This window comes from Cadophora gregata, assembly GCF_030347475.1.
Source record: "Cadophora gregata isolate MNR1 chromosome Unknown scaffold_1, whole genome shotgun sequence".
In the NCBI taxonomy this organism is placed as follows: domain Eukaryota; kingdom Fungi; phylum Ascomycota; class Leotiomycetes; order Helotiales; family Ploettnerulaceae; genus Cadophora; species Cadophora gregata.
This window is the reverse complement of record NW_026695924.1, coordinates 1,123,014-1,141,874: the sequence shown is the minus strand read 5'-3', so window position 1 is coordinate 1,141,874 and position 18,861 is coordinate 1,123,014. Positions and strand designations below refer to the sequence as shown.

The following is an 18,861-nucleotide window of genomic DNA, read 5'->3' as shown; positions in this document are numbered from 1 at the left end:
CTCTGGGATTATCCTCATCTTGTAGTCAGCTCGAGGCAATGAGATCCCGGTTAAAGTTGTGGAGTGAGACCCTCGCCCAGCTGCAATGAAGGTTGCACAATTGGCTTGTACCCGGTGTCGTCGAGCCACGGGCTGGGCGGCTTATCTTTTGACAAGGCTATATATGGGTTACTATGATGTGAGTGGAGTGACTTTCTATTTGACCAGGCTGAGAGTGGCTTGCATGAGGTGTTTCCAATGACTGCGGTTGGTCAGCATGCAGACTGGGGTCAAATTGAGTAGCTGCATTGGTGGGACGAACTCTCGCAAGTCCGGAATGATTTCCAAAAGCTTGGTCTATAAGACCTGATAGGTAAGTACGGACGCTCGATATCTTGCATTTGACCAAACTCGGCAGGTAAGCGAACAGCCCAGGTGTGGTTTCTCGGTAAGACCAGCGGCTCGAACTCAAGCGAGCCAACATGCCAACATACTCGATTCTTGGTGTGACATGAATCGCACAGCCATGAACTACGCCAGTAGAACACAATCGAAGCTGTTGTGGCGATTGATAGCAGTCACCGACTATTTTTGCTCTTCTAGTAGCCATCTCACACCCTTCACAGTGTCCTCGACGAATGTCCTGCTTATCTCTAGCTCTGGGAAATTCGTCCAGAAGTAATGACCTAATCCTTTGTATACATCCAGCTTCGTTTTGACTCCAGATTCTTCCCTCAATACCCTCTCGTATATCAACGCTTCGTCGCGGAGGGGATCCAAGCCACAGACTTGGAAGTAGACCGGAGGGAGGTCTTTGTGTCCTCGTTCCGTCCTGCCATAAAGAAAAGGCACGAACAAAGAGCTTGACATATCACCATGCATACCAGCAAATCCAAATACTCGCGCAAGAAGTTTCAGAGGTAGCAAGCCGACTATCGACCTGACAATCGGGGTAAGATACGTGCCTGAAGGTCCGAAAGCCACATTGAGAACCGGATCCTTACTCGGGGTGATAAAAGGGTGTGATAAGAACTCGGATCGATATTGATTGTCTATATGCGACGGTGGCAAGAAACACATAATAGCGGGTACTCCAAGGTACTGACCAGTAAGGGGAGGTGACAATTGTTCATCGCGAGCAAGATGGGCGAGGACAGCAGTAATATTTCCGCCGGCAGAGCCTCCACCGATGACGAAACCCTTTGATGGATCAGCTCCCAGAGTTGAAGCGTTCTGAGCACACCACTGAAGAGCATCCCAAGCATCATTGATCCATGTTGGAAAGGGATGTTCTGGCGCAAGTCGATACTCGACATTAACGCAGACAGCCTCCAGATCTCGCGAGAACAGTCGACAATTCACCTCCTCATCAGTTAGATCTCCCATTCCCCAACCACCCTCATGGAACATTACGATTAGAGGATGCCCAGCTTCGTTTTTGGTCACGGGTTGATAAACCCGAATTGTGATTTCCGAACCATCACGAACAGGAATTTGGCGATCTTCCTCTCGAACTTCTGGTATGGGGCCAGGAAGATAACGGAGATGCCATTTCTCTTTTAGCATTGCTGCTCTGTGCTGTCGGAGTGCCGAATGATCGTTTCGCCCATAATATGGGTCGGATGGCTTTGGCGGCCGTATCGCTGGTCGAGTCTCCAGAATTGCGGCTAGCGCTGGGTCCATGACCGATAACGACGAGAGCTCTTCTTTTGTACGAGGCGCCATCGTTCTACTCTTGCAGCATAGGTTGTATTAAGATTGTAATATGTTGTGAAATCTGGAGACGAACAAGAGAATTAAGTCTGGAAGAAACTCAGTCGTCAGCAAATACTGAGCGAGAAAGGCTATTAGTCAGCTCGATGGCCACACGTGACTGTACCTTTTGCGATTTGAATGGATTCGGAACCAGATCGTCATATTTTCAGCTGTTTGAAACTGTAAAGTTTGCAGGAAAGTATAATGAGTCTAGTTGTGTCTGCAACAATTTGGGAACCTCGCCTCTACCATTCTCTGTTCGTAGCCAAACGCCGGCAAACCATCACGAGCATGAAGCGAGCCTTGCAACGTAAACAATTTAATCTCAGTCAACCTCTTCCTAGAAGAAGCCCATATCAATGAACCAAGCCTTGAATCAGTTTTTTTGTGTGAAGAATTTGTATTGCTTTATGTCCATTTGTCTTGATCTCAGCGAGCAGTCCGGGTCACAAGTCGCTTATGCCCCATACACCTCACTTGCACGCCAGCTTTCCACTATCCTTAGTAAGCTGCTTCCAGTAGCAGTGACTATCTTCCTTGGCTCTCCAACCACGTCCATTGTTGCAATACTGCTTTTTGGCTGGTTCCTTGCCGATATTCTCCGCCTTGCAAGTGATGATTGTGTCGGCTGGACAGATGCCGCTAAGACGCTCATTGAATCCAATGCAAAATCTGCCTTCCTCCTCACAGATACATCGATTCTCGCGGGCTTCCAGGATGGAAGTTAAATTTGCTGGGGAGGGGTGAGCGAAAGATGGAATGCTGAGAGTGACGAGGCCCCAGAAGGAGACAATGAGGAGGGTGGTTGGGTTGAACATTCTGCTGTTGGATGTTCAAAGGTCAATTGAGTGCTTGTCTTTTTTGGTGATATTTTGTGTTAATAATCAGGATACTGAGGTGTTTTTTATTGAATATTATGATTTGCTTGAGCTGTTGGTGGTAATGTTTGGAGAGCAGAAGCACATTCTAGTCAGCACGAGCTTTTATATATGCTGAATCTCAGTCTTAGTCGATTGTTTTTAGAGATTTACAGCGATGATTCTCGAGATAGTGAAGCCATTGTCAGAGTGTTATCTTCTTTCAGCAGTTGAGAGAAAGACCGCTTTGTTGTTCTGCATTTTTTTCTCTAAGTCATATCCTAAATAAACTCGTTCCCTATCAAATCACAAAGGAACATTTATTCCGGTATCTCCTTGAATGGAAAATAAGATCTCTTGCAGTCTAAGATATATTTAGAGCTCTACAAGCAGTTGGTTGATCAATTTTGAATTCATCAATGGTTCTCTAAAAATTATGAATAAAAGGAACAAAGGGAAGTGCTTCTTTGATTAGTACAAAGCTATAAACTCTAATTAGGTATAAGGCTGAAGTAGTAAGTCGTACCTGTACGGCATATCTATTTGAAAGTATAATTAGTGTTTTCCAAGACCCAGGAAATCGCAGACGGAGTTGGAAGTTCGACATGGCGCGCTTACCCTGGCCCAGTCTTGGCTCTTGACAGGAGTAGAACAGGCGACTGACCTCACTGCTTGCTATGGCGAGGACATCCACAACACTGTTGAATCAAAAGGTTTGGTTCAAACCCGAGTGGCATATGAATTCGTTCGATAGTTTTTTGACTATTCGATAATAGAGAGATTTTCTTTGCGAAGGAAGACAGCAGGCCAAATTCAAAGACCCTCAAAATTTCTAATTTCCAACCTTCACTTCACGCATACAACGGCAAACCATACCTTTTCATAATCTTCGGGATGTTTAAACCTCTCTTACTAATCACTTGCTTCTTTCATCTCTTGACCTCGGCTCCAAAAAAAAACTCACTATCCCCTCAATTGTCAAAGCAAACAAACACACATCTTCACGGGGACGGGTGGCCTGAAGGAGTGCCCTGTAATTAAGCGAGAAACGCCTGAAATACGGAAGTGATAGGCAGCTTTTGTGACCCGCTTCAGCGCTGCCTCCTGAAAGAGAGTGTTCTAGGCAGTTGAAAGGATAACTGTAAGCTGCACTGGTGCTGCACCCCTCTGTGCACTTCAATTTCTGAACAGCACAGCACAGCATGCAGAACACATCCTTGGACAGAACCGAGACAACACTTTCAAAAAAAAAAAATCTATCATACCTCTATCCTCGAGCCCTCCGGAGACAAATTCCGCAAGAAACGGTTCCACAGCCCCCTTGCCTCTTCTATCGTCAACCACAGCACAGCTCCTATCAATGCCACCAGCTTCACTCACAACATCGCTTTCATATTCACAAGAACTACCATCTATATAGCCCTTATAATCAACCTCGCCCTCACTCGAGCCCATGAAACCACCACACCTCCTCCACCTCCTCCCACTCGGCCGCCTCCGCCACTCTCACCCACGCCAACGAGCTGCTGCATCTGCTTTACAGCAGGCCCCTTCTGCGCACCAGAGTCTACGCCCCTTCACTAATCGTCCATGGTCATTAAACTTGACCCGTCACAGATCAACCCTTATCTGGCACTGACTGTACAACAGATAAAGAAGTGTTGTTGTTGTTATTGTTGAAATGATGCAGGCGGGGGAGCCGCCGAAGTGGAAAAATGTAAGTTTATGGGACATGGGTGGAAGGTGGTTTTGGTGCAGAGCAAGGTTGGTTGAAATTCCTGTGGTAGGGCATAAGATCTTGAGGGAGATGAGTTTCTGTCACTTTTGCGTTGATTTTGTGCTGGGTCTGAAAGTCGTGCATGGGGTTTGGTACTTAGAAGTGCTCGCTTTGTCAACGATTGAACAGCTGGGAGATATCGCATTCAATTTTGCAACTTTTTGCTTCTTAAAAACTGGGATGGTAGCTTCATTCAGTTGAAGAAATTCTGCCCCTCCCCTGTATACGCAGGTAATTCTCCATCCATGAGCGTCTGCCAGTACTCCCAGTCCACAGGTGTGATCTCCGGCATATTCATATCGAAACCCAACGCATCAGGACCAGCCCATTGCATCTCCGCTGTATCTCCTGGTGCTATATTATTATATGTTAGACCTTGCGGGACATTATTCGCATAATCTGCGACGCCATTGGAGCCCATATAGTGATTCACCATCGGGAGTGGAGCAGGCAGGGCAACCTGTTCAGGGACTTCTGCAATGTTGCGTTGGGCGCGTAGCAGCGAGATGAAGCGTGGGGGAGGAATTTGGTAGTTGCCTTGTGCTTCTTCGCGCTTTTGCCAAGCTTTGAGGGCAAGGGTGCCGATGGCGACGTAGAGGCTGTTCTTTGTGTTGTTGATCATTTCCGGGCGATTTTGGAAGGACAATTCGACTTGTCGCCACGCACGATTGACAAGCTCGCCTGAGGTCCGATGGCGAAGCTCGCTGAGGAGGTAAATGAAGGGGTCGAGTTGGAAGTGTGATGCTACGTGCCAGAGGTAGCCTTGCACAGACTTGTTTGTATGGCCAAGGGAGTCGAATTCGAGCTCCTTCAGGGATTCGGTGAAGAGCATGTCTTTCTCTTTTTGAGGCATGCTTGCTCCTTTGTCTGGATATTGCCGAGGATGGTGCGCCATGATTCGCATGGTACAGATAACTGATTTGGCAACGTAGATAGTGAGAAGATGGAGTGGAATCGAGGGGTCGCAGTACCGGAGAAAATGCTCCTGGAATCTTGCTTCTAAGTCATCGATAGCTCTGTCCTTTTCAGGTATCAGCTCAGGACCGGTAGCACAGGATAGTACTGTAGCCTCTTTGCATGGGGTGCCAGGCTTCGCGCCTCGAAATGCTTGTGCAATCTCATATCTTAAGCAGCAAAATAACATCTCAGTAGCTCCCTCTTTCGACTGTGGCGGATCCGTCATGCCTGGACTCAGATCGCTGTCACTGATATTCAGCGGCACTTTTGTATCAAATTTGGCGAGCCACGCAGGAAATCCAGCCCCGGCAAGCTTTGAGGAGTGCCCGTCGAGGAAGACCACCTGCCACCATGTTCGACGTCGAATCTCTGCATCGAATGGAGATATTTGGTGGTGTCCTCCGTCATGATGGAGACCAAGACGTTGTGAGATCCGCACGGCAACACCACTCAAGATCCACAGAGAATGAGGATCATACGTTCGTCGCACACCAAGCTTCAAGAAGGAATCAGTCCAATATCCTTGTAAGGAAGAAAGTCCGTAAAATTAATCAAATCCGTTTCCAAACTTACAAGATACAGTATAAAAGCCTGTAGAGTTAAGATATTCAGCGACTTGAGAAGCCTCGAATTCGCCAAGGATTGTTGGGTTCCAGTCGAATACTTTGCCAAAAGTGTTTCCTTCGATTCATTGAACATTGACCTGCAATCTTGATCTTGAAGAGACACGACCGAGATGAAGTAAATAGAGAACATTAATGCTTCCGTATGCCGTGGCACGTTTGCAAGATCGCCGCTTGCATCCAATATCATTTGCTGGATCGTGGGTGCATGGAACAGTTTCACCATGGGGTTGACATTAACGAGGAATGTCTGCCACAATCGAAAGATGTGTACTGGTGGAGGATGGAGGTCTTTCAAATCTTGTGAAAGTCCTCCAAGCGACCCAAAAAGAAATCCTTCTAGTGTAGGATAACCACCCTGATCGGGAAAGTCATCTTCTGATGATCCTTCATGGAGAGCATCTTTTGGATCCTGTATCTCGTCTCGCAAGTTTTCCCACAACGTACTGTTTCTGTTAGCCGTGACTTGGAACACATTGGTCGGGGATATCTAGACATACTTCTCAACATAATGTGAGTTCTCCTTGTCGGCAAATAAGGCTCCCCTCTCTGCATTGCGAGCTCGTGCAACACTCATTGACAATCCATTAGACCCCGCTCCGTTGGAGCGTGACGACACGTGCGACCGCTCACCAGTTTCTGGAGGTGCCTCATCATCATGATCGAATTTCACGCCATGGGTCCGTAGAAGGTGTTCATATTTTCGGAGCCGAGCAGCGAGATCAATCTCGGTGAGCTTCCTTTTCCTTCGGCGTGGTGGAAGGGGTGCACTCGGAACACACTCAGCCCTTGCTTTAACACAGTTTGAGCAGGGCTTTTGCCTATCACATTTAACTTTGCGCTGCTGGCATAATATGCAGGAATGGCCTCTCGTGATCTTTGGCGTCGTGTTGAAGGTTTGAGATGGTGCTTGGAGCATCTTGATCCCCACAGGTGGTGGCGTTCTGTTGACTGGGCACGGGTGATAGAAATATGCGAGGGTCTCAGGTGGGTCTCAGGTGGCACAACGTCCACGTCCTTCGGGCTGGTAGAATACCCCGTCCAAGGAGTCAACTACGCCAAGCTGCAAAGATCAAGAGACGGGTGAGGTATAAGTCCCTTTTTGTTGTTTATTTGGGATATGAGAGAGGGGTACTGAAGCTTGCGAGTCGTCTCTTATGTATGGAATTCTCGGGAGCGCACTAATTATCTCGGTCCCGAACCAGAGTCCGTGTCAAACGAGCCAAGCTAGAGCACTGAATGTATCTTTCATGATGAAGATCTCGGACTTCACCACTTCTACTGTCCGTTCAACGACGTTGACGACTGCAATTTGTCAAACCAATTGTCTATGACCGCTTGTGCAATGCAAGCAATGTGTTGTAGTAACTTGCATGCAGCGCGATTCAAGCCTGCTTCGTATATAAATATGTCCTAGCCCCGGTCCTCATTCAAGCTTCCCCCCGCAACACAAGTCTCCTTGAAGTTGTCAGCGAGGTCTAAGTATCTGACCAGACAATCCTCGTTGAGTTTCCCCATACTCTCCACGACCAACATCTAGATTCATTCCTTGGCAAGAGAGATGTCGCCCACCACTGTAGAAGATCCCAAAGCCACAGCTTTGGGACGAGATATCGAGACAGCCTGTGAAAACCCGACAACAGATAGGCCAGAATGCAGAGAAGAGGACGAAGATGAGAAAGAGACATATCTACCATGGAAGAAAGTAGCTGTGATTATGATTGGGGCCTACTGTACGATGTTTATCGTGGCTCAGGTAGTGTTTCACCGGCGCACTACGCCTGTTACAGCGGCGCATGCGCAATTGATTTTTGGTGGGGGAGCCTGGCGCATGCGCCTGAACTAAGGATCTTAGCAGCGCAGGCTACCTTTACTATGCTGAAGAACGCTGAAATGCCTACAAGAGGTAGCCTAGGTATAAAAATCCTAAGACGCTGAATAGCAAATAGTTAAGTAAGAGGTAAATAAGGTAAACCTTTGTACTCTTTGTACTACCTTAAAAGTAAAAGTAGAGGTTAAAGAACAGTTTTAGGATTATATAGTAGGACTATCTTATCTTTTTGCTTAGGGTAAAGCTCTTATCCCGATATCCTTCAGCGTAACAGGGCCTTCTGGTGCGTCTTCTCTACTAATAAGGCGAGTAGAACATGCGGATTAATTGATTATCCGTACTATGCGCTGCTAAGATCCTTAGTTCAGGCGCATGCGCCAGGAGGCTCCTCCAGCAAAAATCGATTGCGCATGCGCCGCTGTAACAGGCGTAGTGCGCCGGTGAAACACTTCCTGCTCTGGTGAGGAAGGTTATTCGCTAAAATGAGTTCGAGATTGACAGTAGTCACAGGACCGCACAATATTAGGAACTGCCATTCCCGAGATAACGGATGAATTCCATTCTATCAATGATGTTGGGGTAAGCAATTTTGACAATCTATCCATGCCTCCTTTTTGTCATGTCGCAGTATTGTAGAAAAGTCCGGCTGCAGCTCGAGTCGTGCTACTTGTGTCCTGCAAGCCTTTGTATCTACCTCCAATCGTTTCGGCCACCATTCAACGTCGCGAAAATAAAAGATTGGCTGAAAGTGACATAATAGTGGTATGCAAGTTCCTATTTAATCACAAGTTCCGCCTTTCAATTGATATATGGCCGCATCTACACCTTCTACTCGACAAAATGGGGTTTACTTGGTGCAATTGGCTTATTCGAAGTTGGAGTAAGTACAAGCTCTGTCTCATAGCGCACAAACCAGAGGAAGTTGACCATTTACAGTCAGTAATTTGCGGTGCTGCGCCAAATTCAGTATCGTTTATCATTGGGAGAGCAGTGGCCGGTGTTGGCGCGGCGGGTATCTTCAGTGGCTGCGTCAATATCATGGTCCTCACTATCCCTCTCCATAAGAGACCATTGTTTCAAGGAATATTTGGAGCTGTTTTTGGGGTTGCCAATGTGGCAGAGCCTCTCATTGGGTGAGTAGCTCATTTAACCATTTCCAACCGACATCAAGCCATACCCGACCCCCTTGCCCTCGTTGATCACCACAAGTGAATTTTCACTAATCGATTGAACAGAGGCGCTTTCACGACTCACGCCACGTGGAGATGGTGTTTCTACATCAACTTACCAGTGGGCGGAGTTGTGGTCATCATCATTTTGTTTCTACTCGAAGTGGCACCCACCAAAAATACGGATACCGTCCGCCAGCAAATCAGAAAACTCGATCCTCTAGGCACACTTGTCTTCTTGCCAGGAATTGTCTATCTTCTTCTGGCTCTTCAGTGGGGAGGTGCAGATTACAATTGGCAAAATGCTAGAATTATTGTCCTGTTCATCCTGGCCGGAATCCTTCTCGGTCTATTCATCTTCGTCCAGTTCAAATCCGGAGACAATGCGACAGTCCCAGTTCGAATCGCCAGCCAACGAAGCATGTTAGCAGGCATGTACTTCCAACTTGTTACCTCTGGATCTATGATGGTCATCATTTATTACCTGTCGATCTGGCTCCAAGCCATCAAAGGCGACTCGGCCGTGACTTCTGGCATCAATACCCTTCCCCTCGTGTTGTCCCTCGTCGTAGCTAGCATCATCTCGGGGGCCATCGCCGCCAAGACTGGATACTACACCGGTCAGATGATCGTTTGTTCGATCATAATGTCTATCGGCGCTGGCCTCCTCACGATCCTGGAAGTCGGCATCTCGTCCTCAAAATGGATTGGCTACCAGGTCGTTTGCGGCTTTGGCCTTGGACTCGGTATACAGCAGGCAGCAATGGCAGCACAAGCTTGTTTAGCGAAACAAGATGTTATGATCGGCGTCTCTCTCATGCTCTTCATGCAGGGAATCGGAGGCTCGATATTCGTTTCTGTTGGACAGACGGTCTTCACCCAAAGTCTCATCTCGAAGCTTTCCAAAGTGGCAGATGTCTCCTCGGAGGTAATTGTGGAAACAGGCGCTACGGAGTTGAGAAACATTGTACCACAGCAGCATATGCGTCTAGTCCTGGTAGCGTACAATGCTGCATTGGCGGATATGTTCAGAGTCGCTGTTGGATGTTCCGCGGCTAGCATTATTGGTGCGCTGATGATGGAATGGAAGAGTGTCAAAGCTGACAAGGAAGAGAGTGAAAGAAGAGCAGCCGAAAAGCAGAAAAGGTCCAATGACGGGAAGCTTGTGACTAACCTTCCAACGGGAGTAGAGACAGAGAAGACAGTGGTCAGTATACCACCTCAGACGGCGGCTGGAAAACAAGATATTGTGCCCGAGAAAGAAATTTGAGAGACCGAGTTGGAGAGTATTTGCGCTTGTCTGGGTTCCTTTTTGTATCAGTTCCAAGGTTGCGAGAACTTCACTCTTTGTGTGGATACAGCATGGTCAAGAAGCACATACCTAGCTACTATGGTCATATGTTGCCATAGCGTCCAAGTACACTGTAAAACTCAGAAATAAATACTAGCGATTACTAATGTCGAAACACAAATATAAAAATAAACACCGCTAATAGGTATAACTAAAAAATACAAGATCGTGAAGACTCTTCTCCAAGGTGTTCAAACGGGCAGTCAACAGTCATCCTCCTTTTCATCAAAGTTCGACTCTAACCATCCCGAGGTATCATCGAGGAGAGCCGCTCTCTCGTAAATCCTATTCCCATGGTGGTGACGGAAATTTGCTTATTTGATAAGATGACCTTGACAGAATTACTATAGACGAGGTGGATAATCAGGCGAGGAGGAGGACTTCACCGAGGAGGACAATGAACTTGCTCTTTCTCAGCTGTCCAGATTCAAACTTATTTAGATCTTGGAGTGGGAAATGAAAGAATGTGACAAAAGGCTCGGGTAATAACTCGACAGAATCGGATAGGGCGATCAATTTCCAGATCGAGAGTAAGGTAAATACAACATCAGAAGCGAACCCCCTTTTTACAGTATTCTCCACTTCAGCATCATACATAGAGACTCCCACCAGTTCCGTACACAGCATCACAAGATCAACTTCCACAAGTCCAAATTATCACCTCAATCTCCGTACAATCTCACGGATTAGCAGGAGGAGGTGGCGCATCACCCGCAGCAGGAGGCGGAGCCGCCGGCGCAGGTCCTAATCACTCAATCAGCATCACTCTGCACCTTAAAACGAGCAAAAGAAAAACCAATGCATACCACCTGAACTAGCACTCGCTCTCCTAGCTCTCTTTCTCCTCCTCCTAATCCTTTTCAAATGCCTCGCTCTCAATAAATACACATAAAAGACCCCCACTAGAGCCAACACACCGAGGGAGATGCCCACGACGATGCCGACGATAGTTCCTGTTGGGATACCTGGGTCTGGAATGCGCGATCTACTAGTTCTCCGTCAGAAGTTTGGGTTTCAAGAGGATTGCTAACGGAGAGAGGGGGGGAGGAGTACGTTGTTGTTTGGCTTTGGGTAACTTGATACGAAGTCGGGAGCGTCGTGTCGCCCAGCTCAACGAGCGTCACGTACGTGCCCGAAGATCGTGTGACGGTGAGAGTGATATATCGGGTTCCGTCTCTTTCCTCAATTCCATTTCTTGATTCTGCATCTCGCGCTTCCGAAGCGGAATATTTTTCTGATCGTAATTCCAAGGAAGGATTGCTTTCCGAAGTATGTCTCGGCTCGGTAGACGTGGATAAATTGGTGGGAGACAATATCGATCCATCGCCCGACGTGTGTGTCCAAGTATCCACATCCCTATCAATGTATTCCGTATTACTCTTCCTGATCCCAAGCCCAGAGCGGGGATTCGGCGACATAGAGGGGCAGAATGAAAAATCGCAACGATAGGAGAAGCAGCTTAGCGAGCACGGGACTTCAATACTTCATTGTCGCAGGGCAGACATATCCAATGTAGTATATACGTGTACTGTGGATCCACTCAAAATCCAAAATCATACAGAAATCAGAAACTCGAAGTATATGCGATATAAAATTTACAGGAAGAGATGGAAGGAGAAAAGATGAAATCATGGAGATGGAGCGAGTGAAGATGAAGTATTCAAAATTGAAAGCCCTGTGAGAATTGATTGGCTCATATGACTTTGATGCGATGGGTGTTCGTCCGTGTGTTGCGTTGGGTTGGGCGCGCCCGCCATGCAGTTGGTGCTGCAGGTTCGGGAAATAGTGTTCGCTGGCAGTTTGCAAGGGAGTGGAACGGTTGGTATGAACAATCTTTGGGCTACAGCACGACAATATGCGTAATGACTTAGCCTAAACGTGGTGCTGAGATATGAATGTGATAAAGTAAAGCTAGTCTGCCAATCCCGCGGGATTTTTGCTTTGGACTGGGACCTGGGTTACACGATAACTTGAAGAGACTTTATGATTGGTACTTGCGTGCTGTGGGACGAGGTCTGTGGCTGTTTGATTTTGCATGTGGGGAAAACTCACACTGTAAAATATGCAAGGGAATTTACTTGTACTGTCTACTCTATTCGTCAAAATTCCTTCTTCTCGTTTTGCTCTTCAGCCTTCTATGTTTTGCCTTATCTGTCCCTAACTACTAAATACTCGTGAACAGAACAGTGCATACCACCACCCCATTCCCCGCCATATTCAGAGCGAAAGCCAAGGATTCGGACACGTCCTCAGGGACTTCTCATTCTCTTTATTCGCCTTCACAGTCACCCACGCATCAGGACCATACACCTTGGCAAATCCCCTACACCATTCCCTCCACAGCTTCCTGGCCTGAGAATGGTTACTCGAGCTTGAAGCCCTCAACGATTCCGCGTATCTTCCTTTAGCTTTGAGTGTTTCTGGATGCAGATCTCCCAGATTCCGCTGATACGACTTGTAGATTTGGCGATAGAGATCCTCAGCTTCAGCATTCGAGGACCCATCTCTTTCATTTTTGAGAAGTGCGAGGTTGGTTTTGCATTGAAGTGTGCTTTGATGCTCGGGTCCGAAGATCCAGGAAAGACCTTCGAGAGCTTGCTTGTGGAGAGTCTCGATTGTGTCGAGGGTTTGGACGCGCCCGGATTGGTAGCGGGGGAGCTGGCTTCGGATGATCACCTTTCCAGGTCATACTGAGGTAAACATCAGGATGGTCTTCACCAAGGATAACTTTTATTGATGTGAGTGCAATGTCGATTTTCTGTAATGCTGGTAGATGTTGTTTGAGGCCAGGGAGGACAATGGCTCAGTGATGAAGACTGGCAAGCTGATCGGGGGGGAGATATTGTCCAGTAAGAGTGCCGTTCGTCAGAATAGCTGTGCGGTCTGTGAATACAGCTTCGCTCAATACGTCTGCCGATTTGCATCCCTCTTTCAGTCGCAGTACTTCGGCTAGCTGATGCTTGCTTGTGAGAGTATCGGGATGTGTCGAGGCTTCGAGCCATGGTCCTTGCTCTCTGGCATTGAGGGCTTCTTGATTCATCTGCTCCGCCATTTCGTAGTTGCCGCGTGCGAGCATGATGAGTGCGAGCTTGCTTGTGCACGAAATGACAAGTGGGTGAGAGTTTGACAAGGTGAAGCCCAGCTTTTCAATGCAACTTAAAACCAGAGGTTCCGCTTCATCAAAGTCATTGACGGATACCTGCAAGTCAATCGGTTAGCATGATTTGGTTGTAAGAGGGAATGCTGTATACTTACTGCCTTGTACCGAAGAATGCTCGCCTTCACAAATCTGCTGTGCACAGTCTCCAGATGATCAGGGCCAAGAATACTCTTTCTGCCTACCAAAGCTCCCTGAATGTACCTCATAGCCTCCGCAGTCTGGCCATCTCTCTTCAGAATCTCGGCCAAGTTGTGACAGCTGGTAAGCGTATCAGAATACGAGCTCCCCAGACCGATCCTCCTCTCCGCCAGCGCTTTCCGGCACTCAGAAGCAGCATTTCGGAAACGTCCTCTGTGCATTAAAGCCACTCCGAGATCATCCATAGACAGAGCAGTCGAGGTCAGGGATTCATCGGACGTCTTTGCGGATGAAAGGACTTGATGAGACAGGTCAATGGCAGTGTCATATCGGTTTGCACAATCTGCTTGCTCGAGCTTCGCCTGCATTCTCTTCTTCCAAAGCATGCCAGGGCCTTTCTGTGGAGACACTCTCTGAAGCACTTCATGCATGGCCCGATATTTGGCGAGAGAAAACAAGAGTGTAACGCTTCCTCGAACGTTGGCGAGATGTTCGACTGGCGTGGGGTCGCTAAGTGTATGTACCGCGAGCTCGATCATCTCCAACACCTCCACGAACATGCCTTTGCGCTTGAAAAATGTCGATTCGCGGTGATATATCGTAGCAACAGCGGCTTTTAGGGAGTTCAGAGCGAGACCTTGCCACAGTCGACTCGAAAGCACGCAAATATGACTCGAAACTCGAGATTTCCGTTTCAATGTATGACCTCACTCCTAAAAACATAAAGTATAGAATCCTCAACATTGGCCAGCCACCCGCGTCGTTACATGAGTATTTCTGTGACCACGTGAGATTCAAAGTCACGAGGATCAAGCCCCCGCGACGTGCATGAAGCTGTTTCGATGTCGTGATCGATGGCGTATCATCATGTAACTTTGAGGCTTCAGGGCGAGATGATGATGTCGTATCGTTTACTGTAGTTGGGCTGTGTTGTTTTGTTTGGCGGATGTGGTGGATGTGTTGTCATTTTTGTCGAGATTGGGCGTCAAAGGGGGGTTTTCGCTTGAGGCCTGACCACCTCACCCCTTTTGCGCGTGAATCATGTGATCAAGCCGGTATCGGTAGTCGGTCTCATGGGACAGTGAGCAGCGAGATGTCGAAATTCATGAGTGGTGTGTGGAGGAATTAAACTACTTACTGCTTGTTGAATTCAAATTTCCTTTGGATTTTTGGTCAGTACAGGGACAACAAATTAGTTCAAACGATAAACCCCCCCCCTCCGTGCCCAGGCATTGGGTCAGAGGTGCCTGTTGAGGTATTCGGTCCTCTCATCTCCCAATTTTACGAGAACATCACATACATAGGTCAAGGACAATTTGAACATTACTTGCTAAAATCTCCATTGATCGAGCAAACAAGACGTCATTATCCTAGTCAAGGAGAGAAAGAGGAGCAGAACAATGAATGCGCGTTTCTTCAAGTAACATCATCCATCCTCCTCCTTCTCCTCCACCGAAGACAAGACTACCTAAAGAAGGGAAACAGTACAATCGTTTTGTCACAATCAAGACGTCATCCCCTCACCCGCTAAGCAGTAACCAATTTCCCAATCCAATTACCTTTTGCTGATACCCAGACAGAGAGATGTTTAGAGTCTCGAGGAAGCAAGACCAGACAGCTCGCCTGGAGCATGGTAGTTGGGGACCTTCATCTCCAGGGCCCTGCCGCTGTATCCGAGATCTTCAGCGGTCAGCACGGCGCACTTCTCACCGATGAGAAGGGCGGTGGAGTCTGATCGCATTAGTAAGAGTTTAGGAGTTCAGGGAAGTAGGGAAGCAGCGTACAGGTATTGCATCCGACGTTATCGGGGCAGATGGAGAGATCGGCGACCTTGAGGTTCTTGACGCCATGGACGTTCAGGCGCTCGTCCAAGACACCGTGCTTGACGATACTATTGCCCTCCTTAGGAGCCATCGAGCACGTCTATCTGAATGTTAGCGAAGTGCCGCAGGTTGAAATCCTATAATACTTACACCAAGAGAATGCCAGGTAGTCTCAACGTGACGCTTAACCCACTCCTCAATAGTCGCGATATCCTCTTTGGTGTACTTGAGGTCCTCGTACACATGTTGGCAGTTGCTGTTGAGCAGGCTTGGCTGGGGTGGCTTGCCAGCTTCAACTGGCATGGACCACGATCCGTGCTGGATACCGGCAGTAAGGTTACCTGGGAGGGCATACGCCTTGGTAGTCAGAAGATCCATATCCTTGGCACGGGCTGGCGAGTCAAAGGCATAGAATGGATGCATGTTCTGGACTTCACCGGCATAGGCCTCCATGCGGCGAGCAGTCTCTCCTACACTGATGTTAGAACTTGTTGGGGTAGGATGAAAGCGCAAGACTTGCTTGACTTGATGTAACCCCAGACCATGGGGGCCATGTCCCTCTCGTCGTTCATGAAGCCGGCATCGAAATCTGGTGCTTCATACGGGTCGGGCGAGACAATGTGGGTCTCGCCACGAGAGAATGGATATTCGAGGAAATGGAACATGGTGAAGAAGTTTCCAGGTGGCATCAGCATGTGGTCACCGAACCAACTGTTTTATGTTAGCAGTGACTTAGCAGTAGTTGGGGCAACATACCCAGCAATGACAGAGTAATGCATGACTGGCTTGTCGGGCTTGTTCTTGAAGTAGCTGTCCCATCCACTGCGGAAGTGTGGAGTTGGCCAGGAGTCCATCTCGTTAAGTTCCTCCTCGGTAGGGCGAACCTTGACACCAGCTTCGATACCATTGGTGGCGAGTGGGCCGGTGCCTTTGATGTTCCACTCATCGAATACTCTCTTCTGGACCTCTGGGTCACCACGGACGAAGTCATCAAAACTTTCAGTGCCTAAAAAATTTAACAATCAATCAAAAGGCTTGGAATGTAATTATACATACCAGGCTTGGCACGATAAACAGAGAACGTCAAGTAGTGGTCCTGGAAGTTCAGACCAACACCTGGGAGATCGACGAGAGGCTTGACGCCAGCCTTCTTCAACTTCTTGGCATCACCAATACCAGATCGCTGGAGGATCAATGGCGATGAAAGAGTACCGCCAGATACAATGATCTGCTTGCGGGCACGGAAAGTACGGGATTGTTGCTGCTTGGGGGAACTCGTATCAATACAGTTGGTCAGGGGGAGCTCTAAGAACTTACGGATGGGTGAAGAGGCTTTGTGGGGACAGTCCGAACGCCAACTGCGACGCCATTCTCCAAGATCACCTTGTCGACCTTGGTGTTGCATTGGAGATGGAGATTTTGGTGAACCGAGCGAGTGCTGTGAATATATGCGTGAGCAGAGTCGCTACGACGTCCAGTCTAGATCCTGTATTAGCAGCGAAGAACTTAAGCTAGCAGGCATTATCCTACATCTCTGTTGATCCACTTGAGCCAGTGCTCTGCACCATGGCCGGTCACAAGATCTTGAAGATCATCGGTGGTTGGGATGCCTTGAGACTCGGAGGCTCGGAGGAAGTCTTGCATGATTGGATAAGTGTAGTTTCCAAACGAAACTTTGATTGGGCCTTCGAAGCCGTGGATTTCTCTGGACCAATATTAGAGATAGTCTCTCGGGTACGTCGATGCTGATTGAATTACCTATTGTTTGAAGCACGTTGATATGTCTCATGCTTTTTCATGAGGGGGATCAGCTCCTTGGTGGTCCAGCCCTTAGCTTGGAAGTCATCATAATCAGAAGCAGAAGCCCGGGTGTACATCATGAAGTTGATGGAAGATCCTCCACCCAAGATATGAGCACAGGGAACGACTGCCTTGCGACCGCCGAGCCATTCTGAAGGTCGCGAGTAATAGAACGAGGCAGTCTTGCTGTCCAACTTCATATTACGTGGGTCTGCAGCAGTCAGTAAACAACCCGGAACGTAATTTGGCGAAGCCTACAGATTCCAGGGCGGAAGACCCATGGATTGTTCAAGTTGCTCTCTCCTCCTTCGATCAAGAGAACTTGAAGGTCATGGTCGAGGTTGGCCAAACTAGGAAACAGTCAATATCTGCCATGCATGGCAGGCATCTCTTGAACATACCGGCCCGCAACAACACATCCACAGCTGCCACCGCCACATACGATGATATCTACCTCATCAGGGACCGTCATGATGAACTCAATATGAAGATATATTCAAGGACACGTTATTTGGTTGCTGTTTGTCTAGGCTCTTCAGAAAAGCACAGCCAATGCTACTTCATCTTCCAGAGAACGCAGGAGCTCTCTCCTTTTTAAACTTGCCAACTTCCCCTCAACCCCGCACGAGAGAGTTGTCTAGGCAAGCTGGCTAATACGAACTGCGCAACTTCTGACGCGTGCTACTTCCGCTTCATCCATTCATGAAACCCAATTGGATTCCAATCTCATCCCAACTGCGTCTTTGCATTGGAAATGCACTTGGGGAACTACTTCTGACGATGTGACGGAAGCTACCCCTCATTTAGTGAGACTTGGTTTTCTGAAGAGCTTCATGAGGTGAGGATTGACGTATGGGAACCTTGTCAACATACCCTGCATGCTCGGTGTGGAGGAGAATTCATGGTGATATCTCGGGGTCTAGAGTTCAATAATCTTGATGTTTTGAAAACGAAGCCCATGCTCCATGCGTGCATGAGTGTCTCGACTGCCTGGAATATTGGCACTACCCCCACAAGCTACCCCGCAGCTAAGAAATGTGTGGGTCTTATATGCGACCCTGTTGAGAAAGAGATAATAGAAAATCGGTCTTTGACAAGAGGGTATAGAGATTGATACGGGGAAAGGTAAGAAAGAATGGAAGCCACTTGGCTGATACAGCTCTGGGCTAGGGATGATGCTCACATCATCTCGACACACCAAACCAATCCAATGACAGAATTTCAGTAAATGAAAAAGAACAGAGCCCCAAAGAAAAGAAATCGCATGCCAGCAAAACCTCATTGACCTACCGAGCTTTCCGGGTGTGCGAGCTGCCCAACCCCGCAGATCAGCAGCTGTATGCAGGCATTGAGTTGCCAATTTGCAAGGTTCTTAGCTTTCATAAGCATGGCATAAAATATACGTGGTTCGAGAGTCGTGCAGGAAGACCAAGGAAGACAGGCAAGCATTCAAATGCAAGGCCGTTTGAGCAGTCCGACCTGAAAGTGTGTTGGTTGAGGAGGGAGGATGATGCATCGAGGATGCTCTGATGTTGGGGGGCTTAGCGACTGCGGGGTATTAGTGCTTCCCTCGAGCCTCCCCATACTTGGCGGATAAAGTTTCCACCAGTTGTTTCTAAACCTCCTGGTGGCGGGGATCCC

At 48.0% G+C, this 18,861-nt stretch overlaps 7 protein-coding genes across 9 annotated transcripts; 1 reads left to right on the top strand and 6 right to left on the bottom strand.

The window, feature by feature from the left end:
• Window positions 1-564: 564 nt before the first annotated feature.
• Window positions 565-1,662, bottom strand: ONS95_000355 (uncharacterized protein; the record flags this gene model as incomplete). The annotated part of the gene is made up of 1 exon (XM_058493508.1): window positions 565-1,662. One exon carries the CDS (start codon window positions 1,660-1,662, stop codon window positions 565-567), a length of 1,098 nt encoding a protein of 365 aa, XP_058363708.1.
• Window positions 1,663-2,206: 544 nt separating this feature from the next.
• On the bottom strand, window positions 2,207-2,739 carry ONS95_000354 (uncharacterized protein). Its single transcript, XM_058493507.1, has one exon. It carries the CDS (start codon window positions 2,550-2,552, stop codon window positions 2,208-2,210), a length of 345 nt encoding a protein of 114 aa, XP_058363707.1. The 5' UTR covers window positions 2,553-2,739; the 3' UTR covers window position 2,207.
• A 656-nt stretch (window positions 2,740-3,395) lies between these two features.
• Window positions 3,396-7,060, bottom strand: ONS95_000353 (uncharacterized protein). Its single transcript, XM_058493506.1, has 3 exons — window positions 6,449-7,060; window positions 5,899-6,394; window positions 3,396-5,821 (listed from the first exon to the last, which is right to left on the bottom strand). The coding sequence occupies exons 1-3, from the start codon at window positions 6,865-6,867 to the stop codon at window positions 4,562-4,564; spliced, it is 2,175 nt and encodes a 724-aa protein (XP_058363706.1). The 5' UTR covers window positions 6,868-7,060; the 3' UTR covers window positions 3,396-4,561.
• A 1,145-nt stretch (window positions 7,061-8,205) lies between these two features.
• On the top strand, window positions 8,206-10,509 carry ONS95_000352 (uncharacterized protein). Its single transcript, XM_058493505.1, has 4 exons — window positions 8,206-8,239; window positions 8,290-8,659; window positions 8,716-8,912; window positions 9,015-10,509. Exons 3-4 carry the CDS (start codon window positions 8,818-8,820, stop codon window positions 10,216-10,218), a joined length of 1,299 nt encoding a protein of 432 aa, XP_058363705.1. The 5' UTR covers window positions 8,206-8,239; window positions 8,290-8,659; window positions 8,716-8,817; the 3' UTR covers window positions 10,219-10,509.
• Window positions 10,510-10,749: 240 nt separating this feature from the next.
• On the bottom strand, window positions 10,750-12,044 carry ONS95_000351 (uncharacterized protein). The gene is made up of 3 exons (XM_058493504.1): window positions 11,353-12,044; window positions 11,106-11,287; window positions 10,750-11,043 (listed from the first exon to the last, which is right to left on the bottom strand). The coding sequence occupies exons 1-3, from the start codon at window positions 11,715-11,717 to the stop codon at window positions 10,979-10,981; spliced, it is 612 nt and encodes a 203-aa protein (XP_058363704.1). The 5' UTR covers window positions 11,718-12,044; the 3' UTR covers window positions 10,750-10,978.
• A 1,058-nt stretch (window positions 12,045-13,102) lies between these two features.
• Window positions 13,103-14,157, bottom strand: ONS95_000350 (uncharacterized protein; the record flags this gene model as incomplete). Its single annotated transcript, XM_058493503.1, has 2 exons — window positions 13,103-13,498; window positions 13,555-14,157. 2 exons carry the CDS (start codon window positions 14,155-14,157, stop codon window positions 13,103-13,105), a joined length of 999 nt encoding a protein of 332 aa, XP_058363703.1.
• Window positions 14,158-14,919: 762 nt separating this feature from the next.
• AOX1_1 (Alternative oxidase, mitochondrial precursor) lies at window positions 14,920-17,767 on the bottom strand. Of its 3 annotated transcripts, none has more exons than XM_058493502.1 (10): window positions 17,622-17,767; window positions 17,479-17,570; window positions 17,179-17,431; window positions 16,951-17,125; window positions 16,738-16,899; window positions 16,477-16,684; window positions 16,177-16,426; window positions 15,571-16,131; window positions 15,382-15,520; window positions 14,920-15,328 (listed from the first exon to the last, which is right to left on the bottom strand). In XM_058493502.1, exons 1-8 carry the CDS (start codon window positions 17,690-17,692, stop codon window positions 15,891-15,893), a joined length of 1,452 nt encoding a protein of 483 aa, XP_058363702.1. In that variant the 5' UTR covers window positions 17,693-17,767; the 3' UTR covers window positions 14,920-15,328; window positions 15,382-15,520; window positions 15,571-15,890. The 3 variants fall into 3 exon arrangements, with proteins under 3 accessions (XP_058363702.1, XP_058363700.1, XP_058363701.1); XM_058493500.1 differs by having other exon boundaries at window positions 15,382-15,890; window positions 15,941-16,131; XM_058493501.1 differs by lacking the exons at window positions 17,479-17,570; window positions 17,622-17,767 and having other exon boundaries at window positions 15,571-15,890; window positions 15,941-16,131; window positions 16,477-16,899.
• Between the last annotated feature and the right edge of the window lie 1,094 nt (window positions 17,768-18,861).